The sequence below is a fragment of the Trichomonas vaginalis genome, chromosome V (genome assembly GCF_026262505.1).
Source record: "Trichomonas vaginalis G3 chromosome V, whole genome shotgun sequence".
In the NCBI taxonomy this organism is placed as follows: Eukaryota; Parabasalia; order Trichomonadida; family Trichomonadidae; genus Trichomonas; species Trichomonas vaginalis.
The window spans coordinates 3,157,393-3,171,170 of NC_067207.1; the positions used below are offsets into that span (position 1 = coordinate 3,157,393).

General features: G+C 33.3%; 6 protein-coding genes and 2 pseudogenes across 8 annotated transcripts, besides 1 other annotated feature; 7 read left to right on the top strand and 1 right to left on the bottom strand.

The window, feature by feature from the left end:
- Window positions 1-13,778: part of a mobile genetic element that runs on past both edges of the window.
- TVAGG3_0270600 (uncharacterized protein) lies at window positions 276-677 on the bottom strand (the record flags this gene model as incomplete). Its single annotated transcript, XM_051228607.1, has 1 exon — window positions 276-677. The coding sequence occupies one exon, from the start codon at window positions 675-677 to the stop codon at window positions 276-278; it is 402 nt and encodes a 133-aa protein (XP_051098337.1).
- Window positions 703-1,165, top strand: TVAGG3_0270610 (uncharacterized protein; the record flags this gene model as incomplete). Its single annotated transcript, XM_051228608.1, has 1 exon — window positions 703-1,165. A coding segment is annotated over one exon (463 nt), but the record flags the coding sequence as incomplete, so codon positions are not given.
- On the top strand, window positions 2,807-5,488 carry TVAGG3_0270620 (keratin-associated protein family; the record flags this gene model as incomplete). The annotated part of the gene is made up of 1 exon (XM_001299610.2): window positions 2,807-5,488. A coding segment is annotated over one exon (2,682 nt), but the record flags the coding sequence as incomplete, so codon positions are not given.
- Window positions 6,303-7,313, top strand: TVAGG3_0270630 (integrase core domain containing protein family; the record flags this gene model as incomplete). Its single annotated transcript, XM_051228609.1, has 1 exon — window positions 6,303-7,313. One exon carries the CDS (start codon window positions 6,303-6,305, stop codon window positions 7,311-7,313), a length of 1,011 nt encoding a protein of 336 aa, XP_051098339.1.
- Window positions 7,518-8,356, top strand: TVAGG3_0270640 (annotated as a pseudogene). Its single transcript has one exon. A coding segment is annotated over exon 1 (839 nt).
- Window positions 8,928-9,935, top strand: TVAGG3_0270650 (Prim-pol domain family; the record flags this gene model as incomplete). The annotated part of the gene is made up of 1 exon (XM_051228610.1): window positions 8,928-9,935. The coding sequence occupies one exon, from the start codon at window positions 8,928-8,930 to the stop codon at window positions 9,933-9,935; it is 1,008 nt and encodes a 335-aa protein (XP_051098340.1).
- On the top strand, window positions 10,116-11,240 carry TVAGG3_0270660 (uncharacterized protein; the record flags this gene model as incomplete). The annotated part of the gene is made up of 1 exon (XM_051228611.1): window positions 10,116-11,240. One exon carries the CDS (start codon window positions 10,116-10,118, stop codon window positions 11,238-11,240), a length of 1,125 nt encoding a protein of 374 aa, XP_051098341.1.
- TVAGG3_0270670 lies at window positions 12,296-13,776 on the top strand (annotated as a pseudogene). Its single transcript has one exon. A coding segment is annotated over exon 1 (1,481 nt).

Genomic DNA, 13,778 nt, shown 5'->3' on the forward strand with positions numbered 1-13,778 from the left:
GTCAGACATTACCACTTAACTGTAGCAATACTTATGCAAACATGGAGGTTTTTAGCTTTAAACATAAAACGTCTCATAACTGACTTCGTTATCTTTCAAGGTTTCTCACGCTATGATATTGAACTCATTTGGAAACAGTCAGGTATAACATTACCTTTTGAAGAAATTTGGGAAGCATATAAGTCTCTCATCTCTCCTCGTTCATACCTTGAGATTCATATCATGACTAATACCATTAAAGTCAAAAATATTCCATGGGAACGACCAACATTGTTTTAAAGTTTAACCTTCAATTGACTGATGGTAAACAAATTCCATGCATCTCTGTCGCCATTTCTGTTAATATTTTTGCTGTCATTCATATCATCCACTTCCCCATCCGTTAGCTTTTGAGGATATGCGTTAGAATAGCTGTTCTTAAATGAAGGCTTTTCACCTTTGAGAGCATAAACTCTATAACTTTCTGCATACTTTATGTTTGAACCTCCTGAGCCATCATTGACATAAATTTTTATAGGCTTCCACCCTTTGTTCATATTCCTGCTTCTTCCCTTTGCTCTTTTGTTCAGTAGTTCTACATCTTTATACACAGCTCCTGTCTCAGTGAATTCAACAATATTTTCATTCGTTAGCTTTACATTCAAACCCTTGTCGAGTATATTGTTCATTTCATACATATAAAAGGTTTTTATTCTATATGAAATGAGAAGCAAATCCATCTTAGCTGGTGCCGTTAATGTTCCAATTGAACCAACATCAAATGTTGACTCACGAACGACAAACAATATTGTCATAAAGAACTATAGTTCGGAGTGTTTGAAAGAAAAAGAACCAGATCTTAAGTCGGTGAATTTAAACACAGCTTCAAACGCTAACGCTACATCAGATGTTAAGTTAGAGTATCCACCACTGGACCAAGTTCTTTCAAGAGAAGCCAACGACAACCCTTACACAAATGTTCAAACAAATCCTTCAGATAACGTAGACCATTACCTTCTTCAGTTATACCAAACAATTTTACTCAAAGACGATAAGAAGCTTTTGACAAATCTTATAAGTAAGAACCAAATAATTCTAACAAAGGAGGACCTTGAAAATGTTATCTCACGAATAACAGGGAAACAATGTGTCATTGACTATCTCGACCCTGAAATCGAATGCTGTGGTCAAACTCCACTATTCATGAAAATAGGTAACATCCGCATCATTGAAATACCAGGTACTCCAGGAGTTGAGTTTAAGTATAAATATTCAAACGAGTATACAAAACTATCTACTTACTATAAATTTGTTTAAATATGTTTTAGTAAATTAAAACAGTCAGGAGGCTCTTTGAGCCCATCTTGGCGCTTTGCGCCGTTAGTCAAAAAATTTTTCAAGTTAACAATTTGTAATATCTATCCAAAACTTCTTCAACAGTATTGAATTCATCTTCATAATGTAACCTAATCTTATTGACTTGGTGCAGTTTTCACTAACACAATATTTTTCTGTTCTCTTGACTGACATAACTAACTCATTTGTTTCATCAAACAGCAACAACCAAAGTTCATGACCTAATACATAACATTCATACTTTATATTTTTAGCTCTGAGTTCTCTTGTAAGCTGTTGCATTTAATATTTTCTAAAAAGTCAACTTCAACAGTCATTCGCACTGGTGCCTTCAGTTCTACAGGCTCTCCTTGAAAGTCAACAAGTCTGAATTGCATGTCTTTCAAATTATGAGGACTAATGCGAACCCATTTACCTAAATGAGTTGCTATGACAGGAACGTTTGGAATGAACATTGAATTGACTGCATAACAGAAAGACTTATATTCTACTGAACCTTTACTATTAACTCCTGAAATACCTGTGACATTAGCTATTTTTGACTCAATGTACAAACAATTACCATAACATACGTATGGAACAGATTTCATCTCAATCGTTTTGTCAACACTTTTCAAAGGAAATGTCATATGGTATGCACCCAAAAGAAGTTGTACTCTATGACTCATTCTTGGTATCTTAAACTCTTTCTCGCTGCTGAACTTCAATGTTCCCTCAGAAGAGAGTTCGACATCTATGTTGTCAATAGTTTCTTCATTTATGAGAGTATCTATGACTCCAGCAATTTTATCTATTCTATACCCAGCTCTATTAGGAAATGTTATAACACTTCTTTTGTCATCTATTTCAATCTCTATGAAATCTGTTTCATCTGTTATGACAAACGTTGCGATAGTATTGAAGTCAACAACTCTGAAAGCAAGCGCTTCATTCTGAAGACCTAAGTTTGTTTGTAGCTTTACTGTCCCGTATTCGTTTGGGTCTGTACTTTGCAAATAGAACAACATTTTATTCTCATTAAAATATGACTATTGCTGCATATGCGTATGAAACAAATGAAGCAAGAAGAGCACATGAACTAGTAAACGAAAGCTCAACTTTAACCATTGAAGGCAATGATTTAGTCATTGACGATGGAAAAACTAAAAAAGTCATTGATTTCGATACTTTTAACACTTATGACCCATTCATTACAACAAGCAAGGTTCCCATCATAAATGATGGAACGGTGCAATATATAAATTCTACAGTAGATGCCTCATTAGTGAAAGTATTAAATGTTCTCATTGAATTGTTAAAGAGCTTTCGGTTTGACGACAACATTAAATGCCTAAAGAATTTAGTCATGAATGAGAAACAAATTCTCGGCGTTGCTGGTAGCAGTAATGATGTACACCTTATGACATTAGAATATTATAACGAACATAAAGATGAACTGAAAGGAGAGAAGGGTGACACCGGACCTCAAGGACCACAAGGAATACAAGGAATACAAGGAATACAAGGACCTCAAGGCGAGAACGGTTTGGATGGTGAAGATGGAAAGGATGGAAAAACTGCTAAATCATGGATATGGAACCTTATAAATACTGGTTTAACAGCTGCTTCATATGGAGTTCTTCAATACCAAATCGGAAAGATATGGGCAGTACTTGGTGAAGAAGTTTTAGATGACGTTAAAAATGCTTTGAACTTCATTTCAAATGGTTCGGATACTATTAAAACTTTATCTGGTTGGATGCAAGAAACAAGGAGTCAAATAGATACTGTAAGACGTATAGCAAACAATGCACGTACGGGATTGGATACTTTACGAGAAGCACAAAATACACTAAAGGAAGCAAATGATATTCTTGGCTCAGTATCAGACATGCATGAAGATTGGCTTAAAGGTATTGACAAATCTTTAAAAAATCACAGTCAGTCTATTGCTGACTACAAGAAAAGTATAGATTTTTTACATAGTGCTATGGACGTACATGATGGAAGCATAAGGAACTTACTTAATGCTAACAATAACTTACCAGGAACTATTAAAGCATTTATAAAGTCCTTTGTAAAACCTGGTGCTCTAACATTTAGGTCTTTGAGAGCAAGAGCATTGAAGTCAAGAGATGCAGAAACTCCAACAGAACCTACAGAAGGAACTGAAACAACAGAAACTCCAGAAGAACCACCAAAACCAACAGCTAATGAAATATTGTTCGAATATTTTCCAAGGTACTCTGTTCTCATTGCATACATTCAAGAAATACTTAAGAAAGCAGACTTGACTTTAGGAGATGATGAAAGTTCTGTATATCTTTCGTTCCAGTTTCAAATAGCAGAACTTTTGAGACAGATATGCTTAATGTATGACAACATCTCTGATTTCACAAGATATGATGACGACCATGACCCCGAACACGGTGAAGAAGAAGTTTTACAAACATCCATTAAGACAGGAAAGGTTTTAACTCAAAGTCTCATTATTGACACCAAAGATGGCGAAGTGGACGTTCTTCAAGAGCTGAAGAAAAATACTTCTTCGGGAGGTGGTGGTAGGCATGAACTTGAAATAAATGAGATAGAAGAGAAATTAGCCGAAAAAGCAGATAAAAACCATGTTCATTATATAAGTTCAGACGAACAGATTATAACGGACTACCATGGATATTTAACACAGGATGAACAAATAAGCACTGAAGATGTTAATGAAAGAAGATATAAATTCATTCGTGCTAAAGGTTATGACATACACTGTACTGTACAGTATGACACAGGTAAAGCACCAGAAGCATTTGGTTATAACAATGAAATTTATGCTTCATACTTCTTTGTTAACGGTGTATTAGTTGAACCAAGATTTACATTAAGAGTTAAGGCAAAAATAACTTTTGAAGATGCTATTAAAAGTAAAGCTGACAAAGATGAACTTGACGCAACGAACAAAGTTTTGAAATCTCATAAACACAATATCTCCGATATAAATGAACTTCAAGCTACATTAAATAGTAAAGCTGACAAGAACCATACACATGAATCCTTCACTACTGTTAGAGCAGACGACATAATATTGAACTATACCCTTGGTTCAAGTGCACCTTTAGAGAATCCAAGTACAAGCGTAAAAGATACACTAAACTCCTTAAATAGTAAATGTATGAACATTGAAGGTCATGTCAGAAACTTTGAAACACATGAACTACCAGCAATGTTAGATAAGAAAGCAGACAAAAATCATACACATAACTCCTTCTCAACTGTTGCTATAGAAAGTATTGAAGGAACGGTTGGCGGAACTGGTGGGGAGGGCGGAGTCACGTCGCACGCGGCTGCATTATATTATAAACCTCCTAACTTTCCACAAGGTTTAACTTCAAATGAAAACATAACAACGAAGAAAGAAATTAGCTGTAAAAATGTTTATGTCATGGACGATGAAAATAATGTTAAATTCACTGCTCAAGATTTATATGATAATAAAGCTGACAAGAACCATACACATAAATCCTTCACTACTGTTAGAGCAGACGACATAATATTGAACTATACCCTTGGTTCAAGTGCACCATTAGAAAATCCAAGTACAAGCGTAAAAGATACTCTTAACAATTTAGATAACAGTTGCAGGAATATCGAAGATCATGCCAGAAACTTTGAAGCATATGAACTACCAACAATGTTAGATAAGAAAGCAGACAAAACAGAGCTTCAAACATTAAAGACAGAAATACTTCAAACATTATATCCTATAGGCTCTATTTATACGTCAATGAACTCAACAAATCCAGCAAGTGTTTTAGGTTTTGGTACGTGGAAGCAGATTGTAGACAAATTCTTATACTGTGCTAGATATTCAAAGCAAACAGGAGGTTCGAAGAAAATTAAAGAAGCAAACCTTCCACCGCACACTCATACAGGAACTACAAACACAACAGGTAATCATTCACATTCAATAACAAAAAGAGGTTATACAAATCTTGCAGCGGGTTCGGATAGACAGGGAATGAATAGAAATGATATTTCAACTGACCCAGTAGATTCAAACGCAGGTATTTTCTGTGGAACCACAGGAAATCATTCACACACTTTCACAACAAATCCAACAGGCTCGGGTGCAGATTATATGCCACCATTTGTGACTGTATTCGCATGGTACCGTGTTCAATGAAATCTTTAACTTTACATAAATGAGCTTGAAAGAAGTATTCGAACAACATCCATGGAGGTCATTTAAGAAGTTCAATGAAGCAGCAAAAAGTTGGGGATTTACTAACAGTAGAGATGTGAAAACTTAAATTTTATAATCCCTGGGATGCACTTTCTTCGATTTTTTTTAAATTTTTGGGATAAATTTTGACATCTTTTTTTTTGCTGGCGACCCCCCCGTTTAGGGCATCAAAAAAACATGTTGTTTCGTTTCAAGATCGGGATATGTTGTGAACCCGACTTCTTTCATTAATGAAGTGATTTCTTAAGTTGAATAAAAACAAATTTGATTGAAATTCATACAAAATTTCTTTTTATCATTATTATTTAAGATGCTTTTTTATGTTGAATTGTTAATTTTTTTATTTCCACCTGGGATATTTTGAATTGGGCTAGCCCAATCCCACCTCTCAATTTTCTCTCAATTGGGCAATGGGGATCCCATATAAAATGTATTGTAACAAAATTTTACATGCATAATATAGTACAATTAAACAACATTCTAAAAATATTAAATTCACATCATTTACTTGAAGATTTTATATTTTCAACAAAAATTAATACAATAATTACATTAAATTGAGGAGATTTATAATATTTATTATAAATTAAAATATTATTACTCATTAATTTGTTGAAATATTGCATTTTAGTGGTAAAAATTAAAATTTAAGTTTACATGGAGAAAAAAAAATTTTAAATTCCAAAAAAAAATTCAATTGGGATAACGATAGGGACAAAAATTTAGAATCCCCATATGCTTGGGATAAAATCACATGACTACTAACAGAGCTGAAGTGAAAAAGTTCTTTGACAAAAATGTTGTACATCAAACAAAAATAAACCCTTACGACTACTTTTTACCAATTTACTCCAACACTCCTGACGCATACCAATTTGACACTCTCATTCAAAGCAGAAAAGGAGGACATAAACCATTCCTCATCTTCATTAATGTTAACACTCGTAAAGCATATGCATATCCAATGAAAAATAAAGGAACTCGTGAAGTTTTAAGAGTTTTGCAGACGTTCTTAGCAGAACATAGCCCAAGTACTTTAACATCAGACCAAGACAGTGCATACCTCAGTAATGAAATCACAGATTTTCTCATTAAGCATAACATAACTCACTACACTACTGAAGACCATAACCATAACATACTCGGTATCATAAACCGCTTCATAAGGACTCTCAGAGATTTAAATCAAGAGCGAGACTTTACCGAAGAAACAATGAAACATTTTCTTGAAGTATATAATTCCTCAACACATTCTACAACAGGACATACACCAAATTCAATGACACAACAACAAGAAGAAAAGTATATACAAAAGAAACGAAGCCAAACACAAAATATCAGAAATTCAACACAATTTACCCTCATTCCTGGTACAAAAGTTCGTGTAGTTCTTGACGACAAACCGTTGACAAAGAAACGTTTAAGGTTAAGTCGAAATTATTATATCGTAGACTCTACGCAAGGTAATGGATATCTTATAAAAGCTGCTGACGACTCCATTGCATTTTACCCTCGACATAAATTAGTCGAAAGTAGTAATGGCAAACTTGCTGAAACCATTGACGAAGCAAAGCGAGGAGTGGTTATTGAAATACTTGGCTATAACACAAACGATGACACTTATAAAGTAAGATATGAAGGAGGCGTTGAAGATGTTATACCATCTAAGAACTTGAGAGAGTCGAAGCCAACACATCTGGGACCATTAGAGCGGGAGTACTGGAAAGACAAAAATATGCCAGAAAGAATAAGAAAATTCTTCTAAACTTTTTCATTAGATGTAAATCAGACATGAACGAGAACAGTCATGATATCATTAATGGTACCATTTATTTTAACATAAAGACGCAAAGCGGCGGGGCATAGCCCATGACCTAAATTTATGAATTTTCATGTATTTTCTCAAGATAGAAAAAATAACGCTAGTTTTATTTTTTTCTAACTTTTTATTTTGTATGTAAAGACAGTAATGTCAACATCAGAGAACACAACAACAGTTATAGTCCATGAAGCTATAAATGAAGAATACGAGTACATACAGTATAACAAACAGTTACGTCTCATTCGTTCAGTCAAAGACGATATGTACCAAATGCAAAGTATAATGAATGCTCTTCGTTCTACAAAGCAAGCATATCATTGGTTTGAAAACCAACAGACAAAAGAACTTTTAGAAGAATTTCCTCATATGATTGCTTCCCTCGGAAAACCGAGGGAAGAGATTCCGTACGAAAATCGCAAGAATTTGGCTCCTGGTTTGAAAGGTTATTATGTTCATAGACTTTTAGTAAACGCTGTAGCAATGTGGGCTTCACCTCGTTATGCTTGTTATATTTTCATGATGTTAGATGAACTATATAAAGCAGAACGTGGAGAGTTGGAAAAGAAACTTCAAGCAAAAGATGAAGTCATTGAATCCAAAGACAAAAGCATACAGAAAAGAATACCGCGTTCAGTACCAAAAGGAAAGGAAAAGAGTTATAAGTATATGATATATACTGAAGAGTTGGAGAAAGAAGAAGATAAAGATATGGTTATGTTACATTTAGTCAGAAGAAACAACAAGAGCTTTTATGACTTAGCTAAGATATATAAATCTGACAGAAACTGGTTCTATCGTGAAAACTTACCGATTTCAATGACACCGAATGAACAAATAAAGGAAATTGTCAAAAATACTCTTCCTCAAACACACTATGACATCAAAGGTTGTACAATACTTACATTCAAAGAAGACTTAACATTACTGAAGGAAAAAATAACAGAATATTTCGACAACTTCAAAGAGGAAGAATGAAAAAAATCTAAGCTAATTTTATTTTTTTTATAAAATTTTATCTCATATGAAAGAACATGAACGTGAGATATGTTATGGTTATAGAGATTCTCCATACGAACTAGACCAATGGGAACAAGAAGATTTAAAGAGAGAATTTAGAGAATATGAACTCGCTAAGATAGCATTAGAAGCTGCAGAAAAGAAGTTAAAAGTTTGGGGTCGTTTTGTACAAAAATATTGTGAGTAAATGAACCATTTATTTTTGTCATAAACGACCAAAAATATATTTTATCGTTAATGGTTTTTAGGTGTCACCACGTCACCATGTCACCAGGTTAATTAACTTCTTTAAAAAATGATGACAACATGACATTTTGACAACATTCCCGGAAATATATTTTATCGTTTATGTTTACGTTAATGTTTCGTAAATGTTTTCATGAATGTTTTCAGTGTCACCACGTCACCATGTCACCAGGTTAATTAACTTCTTTAAAAAATGATGACAACATGACATTTTGACAACATCACTGGAAATTTGATGCAGCCCAAAAATAAAGTTAGTTTTAAAATTATTTTTATTTTTTTATTCCTATATAAATGACAGCAACAAACAACAACAGCAACTATATTGTTTCTGATGAAAAAGTTATTGATTCATTAGCTGAGGAATTAGTTGTGACAGAAACTAAAACCCTCAACGAAAGAATTGGTGAAAACAAGATTGATTTACATAACTACCTCAAACATGATGGAGGAAGAGGAAGGAAAACTGCTATGGCTTTATTAGTAAATAAAATTCCAAATTTAACGATTATAGATGTTGATATCAATAAATCATACAATGATGAACTTAAAGAAACAGTTAGAAAAGATATTTTATCAAAACTTTCGGATAAAGATGTTATCGTTAAAACCGCTTCAGGAGGTCTTCACATTTATTGTAACACTAATTTCTTCTATTCAGTTTCGAACAGAATGATTAAATGCTATTCTTGCAATGATTATGATATTGATATAATGACTTCTATGGATGATTCAAAGCGTTCTTTAGTAGTTATGGCTGATTCAAGAGTTCGCAAGAATGCAACAGAACCAATCAATACATACTCATTCATTCGTGGAAGTTACGATTCAACATTAACCAGAACAGTGAATGATATATTAAATGATTTGAATATTAAGGTAAGAGTTGAACAGAAGAACGAAGAAATAAAGACTATCATGAATGAAAACAAAGATGTAAACATTGACGATAAACTTGCCCAGAGCATAGTTGATGGCATCAGTGATTTTGAAGTACATAATGACGGTGGAAACATGAATTTAGAAAAAGAAGTTACATTATTCACACTGTTTCAAGCAATTAATTCGTTACCTAATCATTTAATTAATGAAGCATACGATAACGTTTATAACTTCTGCAATTTAACTGAAAATGCAAAAAGTAATTTTGAAAAAGCACGTAGTAGATATGCACATTTAATGACTTCTCCATTTGTTTTGGTGAAGATTCTAAAACTATATCAAAAGGAATATTATGATGAATACGTTTTACCTTTATTACGTAAGCCAAAAATAACATTTGATATAAAACTTGATGACTAGTTTTTGATAACAGATATTAGACGCAAGGCTGAAAATCATCAGTATAAAAACAGTTCTGAAGTAATTGAGGATTTATCACGTGTAATCCGTTTTGTAGATTGTGGAAACAAATACTTCATTCAGAAAGATTACAACATACACGACAAAATGAATCATATATCATTCGTTCTTCAATCAAACATGAAAGAGTCACTCAAAATGATTAAATTATTTAAAGAAGAAGGTAAAACCATAACAGCATGGGACGTACTACTAAATCAATTATCCTCATTAACCGTTAAGGGTGTTTGCTTTAAATCTGATTCCCCAGATGTTTTCTCAACGTTTCAGGGTTATAAATACAACATTCTCGAAAAGCCTGATTACTCAAAAATTGAGATGTTTATGAATTTCATTAAAGAAGCCATTTGTGATAATAATGATGAAGTGTATAAATACCTTCTCGGCTGGATTGCATCAATGATTCAACATCCTGGAATCAAGAATGAAACAGCAATTATTTTGAAAGGACTTCAGGGAACAGGTAAAAACAGATTTACAGACATTATTTCTGAACTTCTCGCCGGTTATTCATGTAAAAACATTACCGAAATAAGTGAGCTAACGGGTAATTTCAATTCAGTAGTTGAGAATAAAATGTTTCTTGTACTTAATGAACTCAAGAATGTAGGTGAAGATAGACTCGCAAACTTCAACGCTTTGAAATCAATTATTACGGATAATGAGATTAGAATTAATGAAAAGAATCAACCAAGAAGAACTGCTCAGAATGTTGCCAATTTCATTTTGGTAACTAATAACGTCTACCCTGTCAAAATTGAAGTTGGAGACAGAAGATACGTAGTTTTAAGAGTTAATGGTAAATTCAAGGGTCAATTTGATTACTTCAAGAATTTGATGGATTCATGCACTAAGGAATTTTATGATAATTTACTGACGTATTTTATGCAATATGACCTTTCATCATTTAATGTACGAATCATACCGATGACTGAAGCCAAACAAGATTTAATAGAATTATCAACAAATCCTTTAGATGAATGGATAAATACACATTATGATGAATTGTGTGCAGGTATGACGTGTAAAAATGCTCTATTCTGCAAACCATCAGACATGAAAGACAAGAATTTCCAAATGAGCATTAAGGATAAATGTGATAGGAAACAAAGAAGAATAGATGGTAAACAAACATGGTGTTATGTTTTGAAAGAAGAAATGAAAGGATTATATAAACAGGTTGAACCAAACGATAATGAGGATTCATTTACTGACGATGAAATACCTGTAAATGAAGCTTTATAAAGTATGATTGGAATTTATTTTTGCATTAATCCTGCTGTGATGTCAAAATGTCATGTTGTCAGTAATTTTAAGAGAAGTTAATTAACCTGGTGACACATGGTGACGTGGTGACACCATCAGTTATTCAAAAATAAATTTTCTTATAAAGCTTCAGGGTCTATTTCTTCAACCATTTCACTTTCTTCGTCAATGTCAATAGAAGCTTCTTCAACCTTTGGTAAGAATTTCTGTATAACATCTTTGTTCGTTATTGTCTTCAGAGATGAAGGATAATATTTCACATTTGTTTCACCCTTCTTATATTCTTTCTGTTCGGAAAGATTTAAAGCAATACTGAAGAAGTCAATGTTAGAGTTCTTTATGACAGTATAATGAGTATCTTTGACATTCACGAAGAAACTCTTTTTGTTTCCAAAACTACTGCTAACTCTTGTGAAGTATAACGTTTGCGGTCAATGACGATAGCTAATGGTCTGACATACTGACCAAACTTAGATTCTTTCACAAACTTCTTGTTAAAGATAACATTAACATTTGAAGCATTATTGAACTCATTCTTGATGGCAGTAGCGAGAGCATTGTATGAAAAGAACTTGCAAATCTTGCATGTGTTTCATTAAAATAAAATATTAAATTATTTTGAAAAATAACTTTAAAAAATCTAATCTAATTTTTTCAAAAAAATATTTTTTTATTTCCTACTAAAGATGTATCGGAAGTTGTCTAAGTTTGAACACTTGGAAATAAAAACTTCTTACAGAAAGCTAATATAGATGTTGCAAAGCATTACGCAACAAACAAAAAAGCACTCGCTGACATCCTCAATGACTATAATGGTGCAATAAGTTATGATAGAAATTCATGAGTTCATAAAGCCGCAACGCGGCGAGGACGAAGTCCATGCAAGAGCATTTCCTTTAAATGACGTTGCTATTGACTTATATCATAGACGTTCAGTACCTCATGAAGTAAGAAGAGAAATGTTTGACATAACAAATGCAAACGTTGGTGAAACAAGAAGAAGAGACGACACACTGAAACAACAGAGAAGAGAGATGTTTAAAAGTGCTATAGAACAAGTTCGCAAAGCTAACGATGTCATTCGTTCCATTGACGACAAACCAAAAGAAGGTGAGAGATGGTTAAAGAAAGATGAAGAGAATAGGAAGAGAAATGTGAAGTCAGGCAATAGACTCATTGACTTTAACATCGAAGCTTTAGATGAACCAAACAGAGACTACTTACACAAACATTTCGGTAAGGTTTTCATGAGACTCTTAGAGAAAATTAAAATAAACTCACAACAGAGATGGATGGTATGTTATAAACTTGGTGGAAAGTATGAATGTTCTACGTTAAACCTCAATAATATTGGAACATTACTACATCAGCTCTTGAAGGAGAACTTTATATCAGAGATAGAAGCAAATGCTGCAGGTATTGTTGAAATGCACTATGACTTCTTCTTGACAAACATAAAGAATCTTACTGAAATAAAGATGTATGATTTAACTGAATATGAAGGCTTAACGATGTCAGATGTAAAGAAAGGCAAACCAAAAAAGAGACCTTATAGAGATGAAAGCACACTGACAAATGACCAGAAAGCCATTTTGGAAGCTCTTAAGCAAACAGGAAACCCAGCACTTATAGAAAGCTTTTGGAAAGATAATGGTGAAAGAAGTTTTATAAGAAGAGAAGCGGTCAGTTCTGGAAGTATCTTTGCACATTACCTATAAATCTTGAACGCTACCAAATCTTCAATGAACTGAACAAAAGAACTGCAACACTTATGACAGAAGATAACTGCTTCGTTTATGCTTGCATTCAGGCTGGAGTAAATGAAGAAACTATTGACCACATGAGAGAAGTCATTCGTGTTAGAGACTTTCCTCAAAGTAAAGTACAAGAAATTTCTGACGCAACTGGTATAGCATTTAATGTTACCATTGGTTATTTCAATGACTCAAGACATAATGAAATAAAGAGATATATACCAAAAGAATGTGAAACTGTTCGAACTATTGACTTACTTCTTGTTGAAGACCACTACATGCTAAATGAAAGATTACCAATGACAACATATTTCATTCGCAACTATATAGAAATCTTGAAGGAGTGTGGTGGAATGAACATTGAGAAACAGATGAAGATTTATACAAAGAGAGAAGATAAATATGTAGTTCGCATGGATAGAACTACACCGCTATGGGATGTTATGAAAACATTGTGGGAGTGCAAATATTTCGAACCTATTTCTTATGGAGAACTTTTCACATATACGACTGACTTATATAAACAGAACCTTGCACCATTTAAAGATTTGACATATGCTCCAAAGTATTGTGTACAACTGAAGAAGAAAGCAGAGTCAAAAGAAGTAAATAAAGCTAAATGTAAGTTCATTCCTGAGCATGTTTTCTTTGCTGACTTTGAGTGTAGCACAAACGGCTTTCATAAAGCTTTTAACATCTGTTACGACAGTGAAGATGGTTCAGTGAGTGAAAGCATATGGGGTCAAAACTGTGCAACATAATT